At 48.5% G+C, this 21,457-nt stretch overlaps 1 protein-coding gene across 2 annotated transcripts; it reads right to left on the bottom strand.

Moving 5' to 3' along the window:
- On the bottom strand, nt 1-15,536 carry LOC112612401 (cytochrome P450 4F8). Of its 2 annotated transcripts, none has more exons than XM_025366865.1 (13): nt 15,380-15,536; nt 14,949-15,147; nt 11,895-12,039; nt 10,516-10,569; nt 10,297-10,424; nt 7,705-7,826; nt 6,672-6,942; nt 6,270-6,336; nt 5,936-6,065; nt 1,200-1,333; nt 1,040-1,104; nt 792-874; nt 1-439 (listed from the first exon to the last, which is right to left on the bottom strand). In XM_025366865.1, the coding sequence occupies exons 1-13, from the start codon at nt 15,391-15,393 to the stop codon at nt 274-276; spliced, it is 1,578 nt and encodes a 525-aa protein (XP_025222650.1). In that variant the 5' UTR covers nt 15,394-15,536; the 3' UTR covers nt 1-273. The 2 variants fall into 2 exon arrangements, with proteins under 2 accessions (XP_025222650.1, XP_025222651.1); XM_025366866.1 differs by having other exon boundaries at nt 15,475-15,536.
- Nucleotides 15,537-21,457: the final 5,921 nt, after the last annotated feature.

Raw genomic sequence — 21,457 nt, 5'->3', positions numbered from 1 at the left:
TGGGGGGAGTCTTTATTTAGGCTCTTGGAGAACCCGCCCTCAGCACAGGGTTCCTGTGGTCACCCAGAGAGGCAGTCAAGGTCTTGGGCTCAGAGACGTCTCCCCACCTCTTCCCAACCAGGTCCTAGATCCCTGCAGTCCTCAAGCGCCCCCTACTGGCTCTCCACGGGACTCAGGCACAGGGACCCCCACAGATTTATTCTCAGGAATCTGAAAAGATAGTTGCTGCAAAGATAAGTGATGCAAAGGTAGGTGGGTGGGTCACTGCAGGCCTCAGCCCAGGGGCTCTACTCGCAACCAAAGTCCATCCTCTGCACGCAAAATAATCTCCGGCGTCCTGCGTGGCTCCCTGTGGTCGGGCAGGATGCGGAAGCGCAGCAGTGTGAGCGCCAGGACCACCTTAATCTCTGCCATCGCGAACGACTGCCCGATGCAATTCCTAGGGGCCAGGGTGGGGGGTCTGACTGTGCCCAGGACCCAGATCCCGGCCCCACTGTGCCAGAAACCAGGCCCGGGATCCCCAACCCCACCCAGATCACCTTGAGGGGCAGACAGGGGGGAAACTGTGCCTGGGACCCCCATGTGGGCTTGCATATTCCCAGAGCCTAGCCCAGACCCCAGCCCCAAATAAGACCAGATGGGGCAGGAGGCTCTGAGCACACCCTTTTTCCTAGGATCTTCTTTAAAACCCCTATCACAAAAACACGTGGTCCCACAAGTCAGGCATCTGACAAGGCAGCCATGTGTGCCACCCTCAGCCCATGCCCACCTCAGACACCCCCTGGCCTCACCTGGGCCCTGCTGAGAAAGGAATAAAAGCCATAGGTGACCTCTTCTGGATGTTTTCTGGGTCGAAGCGGAAGGGGTCATAGACCTGGGTTGGGGGCAAGTTAGGGCTGCTGGTGGGGCTTCTCAGGACACCCAGCCACCCCCACATAAGACAGATATGGGTGGAACAGAGAGAGAGTATCTGATTTTCCGGGACAAGACCCCTCCCTTGACCAGGCCCCAGGGATGGAGAGGCAGGGAAGGGCAGCACCTCAGGGTCTGGCCAGACTGAGGGGTTGTGATGCATTGCGAAGATGTTGATGCTACAGATGTTCCCTGTCATGCAGGAGATGACAGTCAGGACAAGGTCCAAGCTGCCTGCTGGGACCACCGCCCTGCCAAGGACCCTCCTCCCCTGCCATGGTGGGCACCTTTGGGGATGACCCGGCTGTCTGGGAGCACCACGTCCTGGGTGCAGCCACGGGTGATTGTGGGGACTGGGGGATACAACCGCAGGCTTTCCTTCAGGCACATGGTCAGGAAGGGCAACTGGGCCAGGTCGTCCCTAAGGAAACACCCAACAATTATCCAGGGAGCAAACACAGCCCTCCTGCTGCCCCTGGAGACCCTCTCACCACCTCCCTCTGACCCTCGGTCTTATAACAAAATTAATTCCAGAAGCAACAAAGATGTAAGCATTAGAAAACCAAAGTCACAAAACTACTAGAAGAAAAATTGACCTGGTGTTTTTAGAGGTATTTCTGAGCAAAACAATATTCAGAGGGTGTCTCTTAAAAGTGCTCATTCCGGTGGGGTGCAGTGGCTCACTCCTGTAATCCCAGCACTTTGGAAGCCTGAGGCAGATGGATCACTTGAGGTCAGGAGTTCAACACCAGCCTGAACAACATGGTGAAATCCCATCTCTACTAAAAATACAAACTTAGCCAGGCATGGTGGTGGGCACCTGTAGTCCCAGCTACTCAGGAGGCTGAGGCAGGAGAATCCCTTGAACCCGAGAGGCAGAGGTTACAGTGAGCCAAGATCATGCTACTGCACTCCAGTCTAGGAGGCAGAGCGACTCCATCTCAAAAACAAAAGTGTTCATTTGTTTGCATGAAAAAGCATTTAAAATTATATAAAGAGGTAACAAAAGCAGGAAAAAAAAACATCTCTACAAAGGGCTAATAAGGTTACTTGAATAAATAATCTCCACTCCACACTGTAGGGTGGGATGACCACATGTTGTAAAGGGACAAGACCCCTCCCCTGACCAGACCCTGGGGATGAAGAAGCAGGGAGGGGCAGCACCTCAGGATCTGGCCAGACTGAGGGGTTGTGATGGATTGAGAAGATGCTGATTCTACAGACGTTCCCTGGTGTCTGTTTTTTCTAAAGGTGTCAATTCTTTCTAAATTAATCAATATACTTCATGCAATTAATTAAAAATCTAGCCAGATTCTTTTGGGAACTTTGAAATCTTATTCTAATTGAAAGAATTTTAAAGTTCATCAAGAGCTAGGTCAATTTTTTATTTTATTTTATTTTATTTTATTTTATTTTTTTTTTGAGATGGGTTCTCACTCTGTCACCCAGGCTGGAGTGCAGTGGCCTGATCTCAGCTCACTGCAACCTCCGTCTCCCGGGTTCAAGAGATTATTGTGCCTCAGCCTCCCAAGCAGCTGGGATTACAGGTGTGCACCACCACACCCAACTAATTTTTGTATTTTTAGTGCAGATGGGGTTTCACCATATTGACCAGGCTGGTCTCGAACTCCTGACCTCAAGTGATCTGCCCACCTCAGCCTCCCAAAGTGCTGAGATTACAGGCGTGAGCCACCGCACCCTGCCCAAGCTAGGTCAATTTTTAAATAAAAGATTGAAGAAGGGGAACCCAAGTTTCAAGATATTAAGAAATGTTACAAATGCATACTAATAAAAATAAAATAATTTTTTAAAAACTGTGGGACTGCTGCAAGAACAGAAAAACAGGTCCATAGAACAGAGTAGAGAGCTCAGAATCAGGCATGTGAATAGGGGGAAACTTAACATCTGCTAAAGGAAGGTCCACACGCCCCTGGAGAATGGATAGTGTGGTGGAAGTTGTTCAGACCACCGGAAATGTGTGAACAAAGAGAAACAGGTTCTTGTCTACTACATATACAGGGTGGAGTCTTTTCCTTTATGAGAAAGGTAAAATTATAACGTTAAAAGATGATAACACAGGAGGCAGGGCGCGGTGGCTCAAGCCTGTAATCCCAGCACTTTGGGAGGCCGAGACGGGCGGATCACGAGGTCAGGAGATCGAGACCATCCTGGCTAACACGGTGAAACCCCGTCTCTACTAAAAAATACAAAAAACTAGCCGGGCGAGGTGGCGGGCGCCTGTGGTCCCAGCTACTCGGGAGGCTGAGGCAGGAGAATGGCGTAAGCCCGGGAGGCGGAGCTTGCAGTGAGCCGAGATCGCGCCACTGCACTCCAGCCTGGGCGACAGAGCAAGACTCCGTCTCAAAAAAAAAAAAAAGATGATAACACAGGAAACATTTTTGTGACTTAGGAGTAGGAATTCTTAAAACCCCAAAAGCTTAAACAAGATAAAATATAAACGATAAATATGCATGCAAATTAAGGATTTCTGTGCAATAAAAGATACAGTGGACCCAATTAACTTTCCAATGAGAGATAAGAGATTCAGAGAAGATGCCTAAGATAGGTAGGTAGATAGATAGATAGATAGACAGATAGATATGCAGAACGACATCTTGAATACGCCAGGAATTCCTGCAAATCTGCAAGGAACAAACGGGTGACCCAAGTGAAAAAGTAAACAATGCTCAAACATGAGAAATTTAAGAGGAGATGCTCAGAGTCACTAGCTGTCATAGAAATGGAAGCTAGCTGACAATGAGATACCACTTCACATCTATTCGAGGCTAGAATGGCCAAAGGTAGGTGTTGCCAAGGTTGGTTGAGGTGTGGGTAGAGGGGTCACATGCACTGATAGTGGGGTGCACAGAAGCTGCCAACATGAAAGGCAACCACCAGGACATGGCCAAGGAAAGATGTGTGTTTTACAGCCCAGCAAGCTGGTTCCCAAATGTAGATCCCAGAGAAATTATCAGACATGCAGATAAAGAGATATGCACAAAGATGGTCATTGCACTGGAGAGGTAGAAGCAGTCCAGGTATCCACTACAGAACTGAAGAGAAAAGGACTAGATCATAGCTAAAAGCAAGAGGATAACTATACTTAGGACGAGGGTGCTGCAAATCATAGTGCTACATTTACATAGCACAAATCATAGCACAAAACCACGGGTGCTATAAACGTAGCACGAATCATAGTGCTATATTTCTGAAAAGGTAAGAACCAGCACATCTGTGAAATAAAAACATATATAGAATTTTAAAATGTATCCACCCCAACAACAAATTTTACAAATAAAAGTATCCATCATTTTGTAATCATATTGCTGGAGAGCTGAAAGTAGAGATTTGATATAAATGGGAAGAAATACGTACTGCATAGAAAAATGATGAGAATTTGCCATGAACTGAGGGACATCGTTAACTCAAACATTAGCACCTAACGTCCAAAAAATTTATTAATTAAAATTTTCAAAAGTATTTGTCAAATTAGCTAGCCTGATCACAGAGTTCAAATGGAAAAAGTAGAATTCGAGGGGAAAAAAAACTGTAAACGCAAAGAAATGAGACAGACAGAAACTCTACCAAATATGAAAGTAATGAGACAGAAATTCTACCAAATATGAAAGTGTTTTTAAAAGTAGACTTCATGCTGCTCATGTAGGACTATATAATAAATAGAACAAAATGAAGGCAACAAATAAAACCATATATATATACACATATATATGTATATATGTATATACATATGTGTATATATGTATATATATAGTTTCTTGTGAATTCGTTGTTATTTAGAATCATGACACAAGGACAAAATATTCATTAAACTTGGTTGGGACAATTAGACATTTGGAGAAAAAATAGATTCCAACATAGATTTCAAAGGGAAAAATTTCTAAATGTGAAAAATATTGACAAAATGTTAAATAAATAAACTTTTAAAAATACATAAGCCTATTAGAATAAGCCAAACAAGAGTTTTGCATTTTACTATTAGAGTATAAAAGGGTTTTTAAAATAATTTTTTAAGAAACACAAACAGGAATTATAAAAGAAAAAAATTAATAAATTTGGTGACAAATAAATGAACCAAAAATAAAAATAAAGTCCAAGACAATGCAAGGAAAAATTTTGCATAAGAGAAAAAAGAAATAATGTTCTTAATATGTAAAGAGTTTTTATAAATAAATAAGAAAACTAGTATGACCCAAAGTAGAAAAAACAAATCATGTAAAAACTGACACTTCACAGAAAAAGAGATATGGATGGCTCATTAGCAGGTGAAAACAGTGCTCGACTTTACCCATATTTAAAATTATGTTCATTAAAATAATAAAATATTACATTGCACCTAACAGATTGGCAAATGTTTTAGTTTCATAATAGGCACTTCTGATGAGGTTATGAGGAAGTTTGGTATTCTCAAAATCTGTGTGTAGGAGTAGATTTCCCAAGAGCTATTGAATTGTAAAACTCAAATGGTCTTTGGCTCAGCAATTGCACTTCTAGGAATTTGTTCTACAAAGATGACATGTCAGCAATGATCATGGCACACCGATATTCAACACATCATGTCTTTCATACCAAAAGGCTGGAAAGTATACAAACATGCGTTGATAAGAGAATGTTTTGATAAATCATAATATTAGATTGGTCCAAAAGTCATTGCAGTTTTTGCCACTAATTCTCCAAGCAGCCCTGTGGGACAGCAATTCCCCCACACTCCCAATTTACAAAGGAGAAAAGTTGTTCAGAAAAGGGAATTGATTTTACTAATGGTGCATAGCAAGTTAGTGGGGAAATAAATATGGACTCCCAGACCATTCCGTCCCCAAAGCATGCAATGTTACCCTTGCTAGCCCCCGCTAGGTAGATTAGTAGAGCTCTGTTTCTGGGCTCTACGCCTATTCCCACTAGGTAACAATGGCAGAATCATCAAAAAGGTTCTCCCCATTTCCCCCACCTGGGGAGAAGAACCAACGAGAGGGACTCAGGAACAGCCACCAGCACCTACACTCACCATTCAATCTCTTTAGGCTCACGGTCCTTCAGAAGCTCTTGCACCTCCTGCCGGCAGCGTTCTTGGTATTCTGGGTGCCTTGCGAGGTTGTACAAGACCCAGGAGAGGCCACTGGCCGTAGTGTCATGGCCTGAGGGTCAACCAGGCAGGCTTGAATCTCTGGACTGCTTCAGCACCCAGAGGGTGGACACCTCCCATACAGTGAGGCTCTCAGGAAGGTTGAGGGGAGGGGAAGGTTGGGCAGAATGAAGTGATTCAGGGCCGGCCCTCCACTTCCCTGCAGTGGAGAGACCCCCTGTTGCCACTGTAGTTAGTCCCAGACTGAGACACTCACCTCCAAACATGAAAGTGTCAGCTTCTGCTCTTATGTCCTCATCTGACAACTCTTTCCCATTTTTATCCTGGAGAAAAGAACCCCAATCACACTAGCTCTGGGGTCACTGGAGTCTAAACTGAAACAGTCCCTGAAGACCCATTATCCCAGAAAAATCCCTCCCTTGTCACTTCCAGATCTACCCCCACAGGCTTCCTCCCGGCCTCCTGTTTGTTCTTCCCATGCAGCTTTCCATGCAGCTTTCTATGCAATCACCTCTAAAACTTATCTGACTTGTCCCTCCCTTCCTCAAACACCTTCCATGGCTCCTTAGTGCCTTCTGGATCAAGTTCAGTCCTTCAGTCTGACATTTGACCTGAAGCTCCATTTTACCTCTTGAATTCAGATCCCAGAGAAGCCCACCTTGCTCAGCAGGAGCACATCGATGAAGTCCAAAGTCTTGGATTTGGCCTTGGCCTGCAGGAAGTCATCAACACCCTGGCTAGTGAGGGTGCGGCGCCGCTCCTGGATGACGGCATCTGTGAAGTCGTGCACCAGTCGGCAGGCCCTGAGGAAGCGTCGTCCACAGGGAGTGAGGAAGTACAGGAAGTCCTTGTACAGGAAGAACTTGTGATTCCGTTTCACTATAAGGGCACTGATCTCCATGATTGCGGCAATATATTCACTGGGCTTCCTGCAGAGCCAGTTCAGAGAGAGGAAGCAACTCCTTACACACATGAAAGCCTGGAAGCACCTTTCAGCCAGAATCCCAGGACCACGTTCCATGCCGAAAGGGGTGCCCTGCAAGCACACTTCACTCTCTGCCTCCCATTCTGTAAGCTGCCTCCTGCCCCGGATCCTCAGGGCACAGCTTGGCCATTATGGGCATCTCCTCTCTCTCTCTTACAAAACATCTGCTTGCCTATTATTCCTCAGTTTCTCCCAAATCTGCCCCATTCTCTCCACCAAACCCAGACCTGCTCTCCCTGGCCTCCTTGCATGCTGCATCTACACAACAGTCAATCTTCCACAGAGTCCCAGAGTCCAATGTCCCAGCTCAGCACTGACCATGACGCTCATCTGCTCAAACACCTCCCATGGCTCCCTGGGAACCTTGAACAAAATTAATCTCCCTTTGACTTTTCAAGATCCTTAAGATCTAGTTACTGCCAACCCCTCCACCCTCATTTCCAAGTGTCTCCCAACTCCCTGTTGCACATGCTCTGCTCATCTTAGCCTCCTTGCCTTGACCCAAACAGTTCCACTTGTTTGGAGGAACCTTCTCTTTATCTCGTGCTCTCTCTCTCTCTCTCCTTCTCTCCTTCTTTGTCCTTCAATGCCCAGTTCTCATCATCTCTCCAGGAAGGCTCTTCTTGTCTCCTTGGGCTTTGCTCTCCCCACCTTCCCCTGCTCCCGAATCCTTCCCATGTTCCCAGGCCGTGGGGCAAGAACTCACTCCTGACAATGGCTGTCAATGCTGAAGATGCATTTCTGCAGACTGTCCAGGGCCATAAGGCTGATGTGCTCAAACATGTCCAGACGGGTGCTGCCCTCCAGGGCCAGGCGTTGCCATTTGGCCTGGCCAGAGAAGGGGACAGGGCTGGGGCCAGGCCCTGGCTCCTCTGAGTCCCCCTGCAACCCCAGCCACCAGGATGGACTCCCACAGAGGCAGGCTCCTGGTTTTCTGTCCCAGATGCCCATCCCCGGGGAGGACTAGGCTTGGCTGAGAGTGGAAGCTGTTATTATTAGGAGATGAAGATTCCACGTCTGGGTTCAAGCCCCAGCTGTGATTCCTAAGCTGTGTGTACCCTTGGTCAACTCATAGCCCTCTTCTAGGTCTCACCTGTCAAATCCTCAATAGCAATCAAGATGACCTGGTTTGATGCCAGGGAGCCAGGCTAGAACCCCTTCTCCCCCTCTCTTAGACTCACTGACAAGCTGGGTGAACTTGGGAAATCTCCCTAACCTCTCTGGCCCTCAGTTTCACCATTTGTCATGGTGGTGGGTGGGGGGGGGGGGGGGGTGGAAAATATCCTCTACCTCACAGGACTGTGAAAATTAAATGAGACCACATATACCATGGAATGGGCATAGTACCTCATTTCTGTCATATGATGAGTTCTCAACAAATATTAGCTTGAGTCATCTTCATTGTTATAAATGAATTACAAAAAAAGTCCCTGTGATCCCCCTGAGCACTTTTTTCTGAGCATGCCAAGAATGCAAAATCCTGAAGTTTTGTTGTTGTTGTTTGTTTGTTTGTTTTTGTTTTTGAGATGGAGTCTCATTCTGTTGCCCAGGCTGGAGTGCAGCCGCACGATCTTGGCTCACTACAACCTCCACCTGCCGGGTTCAAGAAATTCTCCTGTCTCAGCCTTCTGAGTAGCTGGGGTTACAGGCACGCACCACCACGCCTGGCTAATTTTTGTATTGTATAGTAGAGACAGGGTTTCACCATGTTGGGCCAGGCTGGTCTCGAACTCCGACCTCAAGTGATCCCAATGTGCTGGGATTACAGGCATGAGCCCCCATACCTGGTCAACCCTGAGGTTCTTAATCTGGGCTATTTCTCAGTCTTGTGTTTGCAGAGAACAACCTTGGGGTATAAGGTAATGGCTCCTCTGGGACACACATAGGCTTATTCTGCTTGCTCTAAAAGCAGATTCCCTAAGCCTAATGCTCCTGCCCATCATGCAGTATACAACGTGGCAGGCATCTATGGAAGCCCACCTTATCACCCCAGGCAATCTGAGTGGCTTAGAGAAAGGATCCAAAACAAGAAGATGCACGTGCCACTTGCTGAGACATGCATAATAAACTTTTGTGTTTGACCCAGAAGTCTCGTGTCTTCTGGCAGAATCCATGCAAAAGTAACAAGCTAATTTATCAACTCACAGGAGAAAAAGAAAATCCTAGTTATTTTACAAAACACTTGGCTCCATTTCTTCCCTTCTCCCCACATCCACATCTTTTGCAATGTGATTGTTTAGCTACTTCCATTAAGAGATGGAGTCTATTTTGCCCCACATTGATTCATGATGGATGTTTTATTTATTTATTTGTGTGTTTTGGCCAATAGAATGTGGCAAAAATGATAAGGCCATAACTCGTGAGAAGTTGGCTGGGTGCAGCGGCTCATGCCTGTAATTCCAGCACTTTGGGAGGCCGAGGAGGGCAGATCACTTGAGGTCAGGAGTTCGACACTAGCCTGCCCAACATGGTGAAACCCTGTCTCTACTAAAGATACAAACAATTAGCTGGGCGTAGTGGTGGGCACCGGTAATTCCATCTACCTGGGAGACTGAGGCAGGAGAATTGCTTTAGGCGGGGGTTGCAGAGAGCCAAGATCACACCACTGCACTCCAGCCTGGGAGACAAAGCAAGACTTCACCTCAAAATAAAATAAATAATAATAACTAATGAGAAGCATTGCATCCTCCTCTCACTGCCTTGGAATCCTGTCTCTGCCATGTGAGCAATCCTGGGGCGTCATCTAGAGGCAGAGAATCACATGGAGAGAAGTCCAGGTGTCCCAGCTGAGGCCATCCTAAATCAGCCAGAAGCCAGCAAAGCTCCAAACATGTGAGAGAACTGAGCTGGTACAAGCAAAGCTGCCTACCTGCCCCACAGCTGCTCTTATACCTTGAGGGATTCCATCCACATGCAGAAGGGCTGGCCAACTGTCCCACAGACTTGTTAGCAAATATAAACCCTTATTGCTCTAAACCAATGAGTTTTGAAGTGATCTGTACTCAGCAATGACTACTATGCAAGTGTCATCCTTCCTTTCTTGAGTTTACAGGGCTTCTGTGAGAAAAGTGTGGAAATTGACTCCTTTTGACCACCTACTAAGTGTCAGAGACATGAGTCCATCACATGCTCCTACCACTTTTTAGTAAAGATTATCAGCCTCATGGGGAAATCAAGGCACAGAGAGGAAGAGCAATGGCCCCAAACCCACCCAGGAGAGCCAACAGTCCAGACCCAATCTGTACGTGTTCCCCCCACCCCAAGGCTGCAGCTGGGACCCTGAGTTCAAAGCACTCACATGCATGATGTTCGTACTCTTGTTGAAAATCTTTATATAGGGCTTCAGGATGTTGAAACGGAAGGCAGGTGTCAGCATGCGACGGTGGTGTCTCCACTTGTCACCAGCACTTAACAAGAGCCCATCCCCTAGTAGGGCAGCCAAGGGCTGTGGGCAAAGGCAGAACCTTCTCCTGGGCACAAAAGTTGGTCCCCATCCCGTCCACCTACAGTTACTTACCCAGCCAGGGCTTCAGCATCTTATAGAAGACTACGTCCTTGTCTGTAATGGCATCTGACATGAATGAAGACCATCAGGATCCATGGAGAGGACAGAGGAGGGACTTTAGGTATGGAGGGTGGCTCCCAGACAGAGGTTGGGACTTCTTTTCTCCAAGCCCAGCATAGCAGGAAGGAGGCCATGGGCAGACGAAGAAAGGAGGATGGGGGGCATAAAGGAGGCTGGACTAGGCTGCAATAGCACTATAGAGCAATGATACACCCTAACATGGTACAGCATGCTAAGCATGCCTTGACATGGCTCCTACATGGTCCAACATGTTCTGCAACACCCAAGCATAAGTCAATACTCTAGAAAACATCTTTACAGAATAAGAGTTGAAGACAGAATTTTGATGATACTAGGTGAGACCTGGATCCAGTTGTGCCTGAAGGCCATCCTCCCTGGACTTTGCAGTCAGTAGGTTCTCTTTAATGGCTTAGACTTCATGGGGTTGAGTTCCTACCACTCACAATGAAAAGATACCTCAGCAGCCAGAGAGAGCCGTAGACCTGCCCAGAGTCACTCAGCATTTTGGGGCCTCAGCCATGGTCTCTGTGGGGTGATACCCCTTCTGCTGCTCATCCTGGCCTGTCCAAAGATGGGAAGGGCAGAGGGCAAGGGTAGGGCTCCGGGCTGGGGTGGGGTCTCCTACTGGAGATTCCTGGGGCCTGGAGCAGGAGGCCAATGAGCATACGGTGGAAGTGCCACAGGATGGGGTTAGAAGGAATCGACCTACAAGAGGTGAATGTCATGGAAATAGCAGCCCAGATCTTCCACCAACCACAACTCCTTCTCATTGCTCTGGGCCTGCAGAAGGACAAGGCCAATGCCAGGCCTGGCCAGGAGCCTTGAATACTAACAATGCCCACTGCATCACCCTGCCTCTGCTTAAAAAGAAATTATCACTCATCATTCCAGACCCAGCTCCTGCTACTCCTCCTCCAGGAAGTCTTCTAGCATGCCCCAGTAGAAACCTTGTTCTCCTCTGATCTGTCACAGCCCATCTCCTCCTGGCCCATTTCTAACCCTATGAAGTCTCTGTACGGATCCATCTCTTCAAGTTTGGGGGTTCCTCCAGGACAGGGTCTTGGATTAAGGCTTCTTGGGGCCCCAGTGGTTCCCAGAACAACAGGGAGGTGAGGAAGATGGCAGCAGAGAGAAGAGACACTGAGGTTAGGTTTGGTGAATCCAGGAAGGAAAGAGGAAGGTGGCTGAGAGAGAAGCAGGAAGGAAGGGGCTGAGTACTATAGGGACTGCACAGAAGCTTTGGGGATGAGGAGATCTAGAAGCCCTCTGACATTCTCCTGTGCCCACCACCACAAGTTCTGCAGGAGTACCTGAGGTATTGATGACAGATCGGACGGTGTCGGGGTGGTACAAGTTGATGACGGGAAAAATGGGGCCCATCCACTTCACAAAGCCCTGGGGGTAGGCAGCCACCAGCTGGGTCAGGACCCTCAAGCCCTCCTCCGTAGGGGTCACCTGCAAGCAAGGCAAGGGCCATCACCTCCTGTGATGGTTAATTCTAGGTGTCCACTTGACTGGGTTAAGGGATGTCCAGATATCCAGTCAAACATTATTTCTGGGTATGTCCGTGAGGGTGTTTCAGGAGAGAATAGCATCTGAAGGTAAACTGGGGAAGGAAGATCTTCCCTTCCCAGTCTGGGTGGGCATCATCCAATCTGTTGAGGGTCCAGGTAGAATATAAAGGTGGAGGAAGGGTGAATTTGTTTTCTCCTCTGCAGCTGAGACATCCATCTTCTCCTACCCTTGGACATTAGAACTCCAGGTTCCCAGGGCTTTGGACCCAGACAGAACTGCAACACCAGTGTCCCTGATTCTCCACCTTGCGGAAGGCATAGAGTGGGACTTCTCAGCCTCCATGAACACAAGTCAATTCCTACAATAAGTGCACTCTTTTGTCTCTCCATAGATTAGATAGATCATAGACAGATGGACAGATGGATAGATAGGTAGGTAGATAGATAGATAGATAGATAGATAGATAGATAGATAGACAGATAGATGTAGATATTGATATCATATTAATTCTATTACTCTGGAGAAAAAAATACATTTCCCAGGAAGAGCCACAGCAGGTCCCACTGCAGGATTCAGAGGTGGCACAGCCTCTGCAATGAACAGCATGTTCAGATTCTGCACACATAGGGGTAATCTCCACTCCCTCCTGCTCCTTTCTCTTGGGGGCAGTATCTAAGTTCCAAGGCTACATCCCAGGGAACAGGGAGAAGACACACTATCTGTTCACGGAGAAGTCCACCTTGAATAAAGAGGATGGATTTTCTCATCCTGAGAGTGGCTCCAGCCCACGCACAGTCATGTGGGGTGGGCTCCACAAGGGTGGTGTGTGGGCAGCAATGTGGCCTCAGGACATGTCCCCAGGGCTGATCCCCACATCCTTTTATGTCCTGGCTGGGCCATAGGGGCTCCAGGTCCTCCCATGGAGAAGGGTCTGCACACTGTGGAACTTCCTTTCTCAGCAGCCCCCACGGGAGAAGAGGTGACACTAACTGCCTGTCAGGAAGAACAGCAGCTCTCACTAGGGAGCACCTTCTGCACATCAGGCTCAGAGCTAGTCCGTCCTGTGCTCCCTCCCCCTGCACCTGCGGACACACCCGTCAATCCTGCCATTTGCCAATGAACAGATTGATGCCAAATCCCCCAAAAGGGACAGAAGGTCTAAGTGAAAGGGCAGGGTCTGAAGGGTCATAGATAACTCTAAAGAGGAAGTAAATGGCTAAATTTTATCCAGGTTGGGCAACACAACCCATGGGGACAGCTTAGTGGGGAGAAAGAAGATGCCCCTGCAAGGGGGAGGGTGGAGACGGCACACTTCTCTCTTCTGGCCCAGCTGTGTCAAGATGTGAGGGCAGGGGATGTATAGCTACTTTCTGTGGGAAAACTGCAGCCCAGAGATGGGCGGACACAAGCAAATGGGTCAGGCAGAAAGTGGGTTCTAGACAGTGAGCTCAAGAGGCCTCAAGTACAGCAGTGAAGATTGTGGAAATATTGGTGAATCCCTGCCGTGTAACCCCCACTCTCCCACAGAAACCCATCAGAGGTTCACTAGTGTACTGAAAACAGTCAGGAAAAGAATTCAAAACACGCTAGGGGTGGCTTCCCCTAGACAAAGAGGTGAGAAAGGCTTGGCATGGCAAAGCAGAGGAATGAGTGAGTGAGGAGAGGGATGAGCGAGCGGGGAGAGGAGTGAGTGAGTGAGGAGAGGAATGAGTGAGTGAGGACAGGAATGAGCGAGCGGGGAGAGGAGTGAGTGAGTGAGGAGAGGAATGAGCGAGTGAGGAGAGGAATGACTGAGCGGGGAGAGGAATGAGTGAGTGAGGAGAGGAATGAGTGAGTGAGGACAGGAATGAGCGAACGGGGAGAGGAGTGAGTGAGTGAGGAGAGGAATGAGTGAGTGAGGACAGGAATGAGCGAGCGGGGAGAGGAGTGAGTGAGTGAGGAGAGGAATGAGTGAGTGAGGAGAGGAATGAGTGAGTGAGGAGAGGAATGACTGAGTGAGGAGAGGGATGAGTGAGTGAATACAGGAATGAGCTAGTGAGGAGAGGAATGAGTGAGTGAGGAGAGGAATGAGTGAGTGGTTAGAGGAATGAGTGAGTGAGGAGAGGAATGAGTGAGTGAGGAGAGGGATGAGTGAGTGAGGAGAGGGATGAGTGAGTGAATACAGGAATGAGCTAGTGAGGAGAGGAATGAGCGAGTGAGGAGAGGAATGAGCGAGCGGGGAGAGGAATGACTGAGCGGGGAGAGGAATGAGTGAGTGAGGAGAGGAATGAGTGAGTGAGGAGAGGAATGAGTGAGTGGGTAGAGGAATGAGCTAGTGAGGAGAGGAATGAGCGAGTGAGGAGAGGAATGAGTGAGTGAGGAGAGGAATGAGTGAGTGGGTAGAGGAATGAGCTAGTGAGGAGAGGAATGAGCGAGTGAGGAGAGGAATGAGTGAGTGAGGAGAGGAATGAGTGAGTGGTTAGAGGAATGAGTGAGTGAGGAGAGGAATGAGTGAGTGAGGAGAGGAATGAGTGAGTGGTTAGAGGAATGACTGAGTGAGGAGAGGAATGAGTGAATGAGGAGAGGAATGAGTGAGTGAGGAGAGGAATGAGTGAGCGAGGAGAGGAATGAATGAGTGGATAGAGGAATGAGTGAGTGAGGAGAGGAATGAGCGAGTGAGGAGAGGAATGAATGAGTGAGGAGAGGAATAGTGAGTGGATAGAGGAGTGAGTGAGGGAGGAGTGGAATGAGTGAGTGAGCAGAGGAATGAGTGAGTTTCTCTCCGTCCCAGACCCCAGCCCACCCCCTCAGCCCGAGCCCCTTTCCAGCCTTCTACCCTGAGACACCAGATCCATCTTCCTGCCACTCACCAGGCCCAGGTGACCCAAGAACCAGTTCTGTTTTGGGGGCTGCGGGAAACACCGGAGGCGGCGGCAGTTGTCGTAGAAGGTGTAGGTCCACCTTAGGATGCAGGCCAGGAGCCAGGAGGCCCCGACCAGCAGCAGGAGCAGCCATGGGGATGCTGCCACCGGCCCGAGGCCCAGCCAGGACAGGCTCAGCAGTGACATCCTGCAAGGCAGAGGAGATGGAGGGTGAGGTCCTGAGGCCTAAGAAAGGGGCTGGGGAGCTCCAGGACCGATGATGGGTAAACATGGTTAAGAGCATGGAGGGAGATTCAGGGAATCTCAGGAGAAGAGGCCACGGGAGAGGGGAGAGGAGAAGTGACACAAAATTCGAGATCAAGGAAACTAGAGACCAGACAGCCTCATCTAGAACCACCAGCCAACTTACCTCTGGCTACCTGCAAGCACCCATCACCAGGGCCAGCTCCCTGGAGCCACCCCAGTCTTGGGCAGTGCCCCTCCCTATCCAGCCCTGCCACCCCCAGCCTGGCACCTTCTGTCAGGAGAAGCTTGTCCCGCACAACCTCCTCTCCTCCTTTGCTAGGAGATTTTTGCCCCTGGCCCCAGATCTAGGAAACACTGTAGGAGGCTGGGCTGGGCTGGGCTGGCCAATCCTCACAGCCTGGATGCCTCCTTTGTGCCAGGGCAGCCAACCAAAACCCAGGGACTGGCGGGGACCGTAGCTGTAGAAGAACCAATTCAGGATGACCCAGCACGGCCACTCAGTCCTCAGCACCTCTCATGCAAGGCAGAGGGTAAGTTGGAGGGCAGCCAATGGTGATCTGAGCCCCAAAATTTGCAGCCACCCTGCTTTTCCAAGAACAGGGGAAGGCAGGTAAAGGAATGAAGTGTTCAGGTGCCAGGTGCTCTGGGGGAGGCCAAGCCTTCTCCCAAAACAACCCCTGGGGTTCCCCTCCAAATGTGGGCCAGGAGAATGCTGTGCACCATTTCTCAGTGGAGATTTAGGAGATTCAGAGGCAGAAGCCTGTTGCCCTCCACTGTCAGCCTGGCAGGAATTCAAGTCCTGCCTCCCAGCAGCCCAGGACCTAGGCTGAGACCTGACTGATAGAAGCAGGAACAGAGAATGCAGCCCTACTGGGGATTACCCAGGGTCAGATTCTGGAGAGAAGGAGACCAGCTGGAAAAGCAGCCTGGATGCTGGGCTCAGCGTAGGAGGACAGAGGGGGCCCATGAAGGGTAAGGCTGGGGGAAGCTGTGAGCAGACAAGGTCCAGACGGGGAAGGTGGAGCCAAGGGACCCTGAGTGGAGTCCTCCTTCTGCTCTGTCCTTGCTTTGACGATGGGCAGTACTGCCCCTCCTGGGCTCAGGTTGTTTTGTTTTGTTTTGTTTTGTTTTGTTTTGTTTTGTTTTTGAGACAGAGTCTTGCCCTGTCACCCAGGCTGGAGTGCATTAGCGCAATCTCGGCTCACTGTAACCTCTGCTTCCCGGGTTCAAGTGATCCTCCTGCCTCAGCCTCCTGAGTAGCTGGGATTACAGGCGCCCATCACCACGCCCAGCTAATTTTTTGTATCTTTAGTAGAGACGGGGTTTCACCATGTTGGCCAGGCTGATCTCGAACTCCTGACCTCGTGATCTGCCCACCTCAGCCTCCCAAATTGCTGTGGGCTCAGATATTGCATTTGGGAGATGGGATGCAGAATGAGGGGCTTTAGAGGGGGACAGAGGAGGAGTCTTCAGAGGAAAGAACCTCAAAAAGAGGAGGTGAAAGGAAGGAGCTGGCAACATGCACTTTAACCATAAGGCTCAGTTACTCAAAGTGTGGTCCACGGACCTGCGCCATGAGCATCATCTGACAGCTGGCAGGAAATGCAGAATCCCATGCCCCAACCCAGAAATACTGACTCAGGATTGCATCTTAACAGAACCCCAGGGGATTTCTAAACAATCCTTCAAGTTTAAGTAGCCTTGCTTCAAGATTCCTGGCTCCAGGCTTTGCAAGAATGCTGGGAGTTAACCCCTTAACCTTTCTGATTCTCAGGGCTTCTTTCAGTTATAAAATAAAAAGAAAAATCTCTTCCTCTCAGGGCTGTTCATGCAACTATATGTTTCTTGAGCACCTACTACGTGCCAGGCACTGTTCCAGGCACTGGGGATGCAACAGTGAGTGCTCGGCTGTCAAAGGTACCACAACACATAAAGAGACAGGCAATGATCCAATAAATCAGACAATCCAATAAATCAGAGAATCAGGGAGGGCTTCTAGGAGGAGGTGACCTTTTAGCAGAGACATGAATGAAGAGGGAGACCCTCCCAGGGCAGCCATGGGATGGGGCACCCAGGTTGAGCAAAAATGCACATGAGTTCTTGTTCCTTTGAAGCTCATGCTGAGATCACCAACATGTGGGACCACACAATTCATCCTTGGGAAGTTCAAGGTGGGAAGCGAAATCTGGCCCAATATTGAAGCCATAAGCAGATGTTGAACTTTCATGAGCCATGAGCAAGGACTCACACCCCAGTAGGACTCTGCAGCCTGGGAGAAGCCAAGGTTTATCACTAAGGTCCTGATTCCTGGACCAGGCAGCAGAACAGGAAATTGAGGGAGGGAGGGATAGTCCAGAGGGAGCTCTCTGCTCTGGGAGTTTTGGGCCTGAGAAGTCTGGAGTCTCCCCAAGATTTCTCATCCAACCAGGAATATGTCAGGGGCCAAATCACACAGCCTGGCTTATGGAATGTCCCCTAGTGAGTATTGGAGGGAGGGGAGTCACTCAAGGGAAAACAGAAGCTGGTGCTTCTCTGCAGGGGCCCTTCCACCCCTACCCAGAGTGGGGCAGTAGGAAAGTGTGTCAGACCACACAGTGACCAGCCTCAGTCACCACCCAACAATTCCTAAGCCTGAGTCTTCACGTCTGACAAATGTGTCTCCTAAAGCATCACAAAGCATTGCCAGTATTCTATCAGACACAGGCAGAGAGAGCAGAGAATAAGTTTCAAATTAAAGATGTGAGTAATGGTCCCATCGATATAGAAAACATACGAGTGTATGTGTGTGTGGCTGTATGTACACGTGTATACACATTGAAAAAAATCCAGAAGAATGTACATACCACGATGGAACTGGAGACATTACAACTGAAGTAGAGACCTTTTAACTTTCTACATGTCTCTGTTGCTTCGTTTTTCAAGCTGGGCTGCTATAAATGTAATAATTAAAACAAAATTTTTTTTAATAAATAAGGATTTGGTACAGTGGGGACACAGAGTTGATCCACAATGTAGGTAAGTAGTCCTTTTGTTTTGTTTTGTTTTGTTTTGTTTTTGAGACAGAGTCTCACTTTGCCGCCCAGGCTGGAGTGCAATGCTGCGATCTCGGCTCACTGCAACCTCTGCCCCACCAGGTTCAAGCGATTATCCTGCTTCAGCCTCCTGAGTCGCTGGGATTACAGGCATGAGCCACCACACCTAGGTAATTTTTGTGTTTTTAATAGAGACGGGGTTTCACCATATCGGCCAGGCTGGTCTCAAACTCCTGACCTCAAGTGATCCGCCCACCTCGGCCTCCCAAAGTGCTGGGATTACAGGCGTAAGCCACTGCGCCTGGCCAATAGGTGAGTTTTTCTTTTTTTTTTTTTGAAACGGAGTCTCACTCTGTCGCCCAGGCTGGAGTGCAGTGGCCGGATCTCAGCTCACTGCAAGCTCCGCCTCCCGGGTTTACGCCATTCTCCTGCCTCAACCTCCCAAGTAGCTGGGACTACAGGTGCCCGCCACCTCGCCTGGCTAGTTTTTTGTATTTTTTTTTTTAGTAGAGACGGGGTTTCACCGTGTTAGCCAGGATGGTCTCGATCTCCTGACCTCGTGATCCGCCCATCTCAGCCTCCCAAAGTGCTAGGATTACAGGCTTGAGCCACCGTGCCCGGCCTAGGTGAATTTTTCTTACTGTGTCACCATGAAGGCCCAGCTCCCAGGAATCGGCCTGGGGTGTCCCTAGAACAAGCACACGGGCAGCCCGCTAGCTGGAGTTTCACCTCCCCTTTCCTTGAATGTTCAAGAAGGAACACATTCTGCCTTCTGCAGAACTGAGTTCAAGTCCAGGCTCTCCCACTCGCTGGCTGTGTAACCCTCTAAGTCTCACAGCCTCCTAGGTAAAAGGAAGAGGTCAAGTTCTAACTTTTAGGTAATTAGTTTCTCAACAACAAACTTCACATAAGCACTTAAACGGTAGCAGGCATGGTGCTAGGACCTGGGACTCAGGTTGAACAAGACAGACAAGGTCTCCGCTGATAACCTACTGGTCACATCTGGCAGGCTTCCCAATTAACCCCAGGAAAGATTTCTTGATGCATGGGTTACATCCTGTTCCTAAGTAAAGAATCTTGTGAGGTTCTCAAATCTTATCTTTAATTACTCAGATCTTATGAGTTCTTCTAACTGTTGATGTTCTGATTTTCCACTGATATGGAAAAGCACAATCCTTTGTTTCTTTTTTTTTTTTTTTTTTTTTTGAGACGGAGTCTGGCTCTGTCACCCAGGCTGGAGTGCAGTGGCTGGATCTCAGCTCACTGCAAGCTCCACCTCCCGGGTTTGCGCCATTCTCCTGCCTCAGCCTCCCGAGTAGCTGGGACTACAGGCGCCTGCCACCTCGCCCGGCTATTTTTTTGTATTTTTTAGTAGAGACGGGGTTTCACTGTGTTAGCCAGGATGGTCTCGATCTCCTGACCTCGTGATCCGCCCGTCTCGGCCTCCCAAAGTGCTGGGATTACAGGCTTGAGCCACCGCGCCCGGCCAATCCTTTGTTTCTAAACCATGAAGTGGTGCTGATATATTTATATTTATAAATCATAAAGTTTTTCTTTTTTCTTTTTTCTTCTTTTTTTCTTTTTTTTTTTTTTTTTGAGACAGGGTCTTACTCTGTCACCCAGACTGGAGTGCAGTGGCGCAATCTCAGCTTACTGCAACCTCCATCTCCTAGGTTCAAACAATCTTCCTGCCTCTGCCTCCTGAGTAGCTGAGATCACAGGAATGTGCCACCTTGCCCAGTTAATTTTTGTATTTTTAGTAGAGACGGGTTTTCACCATGTTGGCCAGGCTGATCTCAAACTACTGACCTCAGGAGTGATGAGTTTCTCCTCAAGTGATCTGCCCGTCTCAGCCTCCCAAAGTTCTGGGATTACAGGCATAAACCACCATGCCCGGTCTTAGAAAGTTTCACTGATGGTTTTACATACAAAATGTTTTGCCCTGTATGTTATAATCTGTATCCAACCATTACGACCTCTGTATTATACCCTCCAATAAAAACAGACAATTCTGATATGAGGAGTTCCCTTCCCTTCTCCTAAACTTTGTTATAAAAACATTCCAACTTGTAAAAGATTCTGCACACATCCAAATGTGTTGGTGCATCTTCCTGGGTTGATCCTCACCTTTGGCTTCCAATAAACCTTTATCCAAGTATTTCTGCCTCCAGTCATCAGTGTTTCAGAGTGACCTCCCTGGTCACCCTGGACCAACCTGAGCAGGTTTCAACCTTCATGCAAGGAATCCATCGTGTTCCCCCAACTTGGATGCCCCTGCTGGGTGCAACAGATAAGTTTCTCCTGAAATCAACCAACTTCCTGTTTTAGGAAAAGTTCTGCCTTATTGAAGCTGCTTTCTCCCTTGTCTAGGAGGTACAGCAATGCTCTCAGAATAAGAGCTACTGCTGCAAATTTAAGGTAAGGGTTTTCGTTGAATTCTAGGGCAGGGTGAATCCTAGGGCAGGTGAATGGTTTCTCTCGGGGGTTGAGGAGAGATAAACTTTCCTTGGTTTTATCCTATCTTGATCACTTGAGGGTATTCTTGTTCCACAACATAGCTTATCTCACTCAAAACTACCAAGATGGGAAATGGGTCCTGTTAAGACTGACTGTACCTCAGTTAGGGTTTATGCATAAAAGTTACGGGAAAATTTTTTTGTTTTTGTTTGTTTTGAGACGGAGTTTCTCTCTAGTCACCCAGGCTGGAGTGATGCAATCTCGGCTCACTGCAACCTCCACCTCCTGGGTTCAAGAGATTCTCCAGCCTCAGCATCCCAGCCTCCAGAGCACCTGAGACTACAGATGCCTGCCACCACACTCAGCCAATTTTTTTTTTTTTTTTTTTTTTAGTAGAGACGGGGTTTCACCATGTTGGCCAGGCTGGTCACGAACTCCTGACCTCAGGTGATCCGCCTCCCTCGGCTTCCCAAAGTGCTGGAATTACAGGTGTGAGCCACCGCACCCAGCCATGAAAAGTTATTTTTAAAAGTCTTTATATTTACAAGTGCTGAGATAAGTGGTCCTGCCTAACCCAGGATGGTCATAAGCAACAATGGCTGAAATGGAGATCTTTTTGAAATGCCTAAAGTGATTTGTGTGGGCAATTAAAAAAGCTGCTAGTCTTAGGACCAGAAAAATTAAATGAGAGACTAACTTTCAATAGGACTTAGAAGCTTCTAAACCTCCAACTGTTCCCCCTCCTCTTACCCGCTGTGCTAT

Source organism: Theropithecus gelada, chromosome 19 (genome assembly GCF_003255815.1).
Source record: "Theropithecus gelada isolate Dixy chromosome 19, Tgel_1.0, whole genome shotgun sequence".
Classification (NCBI taxonomy): Eukaryota; Metazoa; Chordata; class Mammalia; order Primates; family Cercopithecidae; genus Theropithecus; species Theropithecus gelada.
This window is presented reverse-complemented; position numbering and strand designations above follow the sequence as displayed.

Bases quoted from the DNA above. Each gene is read 5' to 3' on its own strand.
- LOC112612401 (XM_025366865.1), bottom strand. The intron at 10,570-11,894 runs GTACTCCTGCAG...CATTCATGTCAG, and splicing joins ATCTGTCATCAATACCTCAG to ATGCCATTACAGACAAGGAC. The intron at 7,827-10,296 runs GTGAGTGCTTTG...TTCTCTGGCCAG, and splicing joins AGAGTACGAACATCATGCAT to GCCAAATGGCAACGCCTGGC.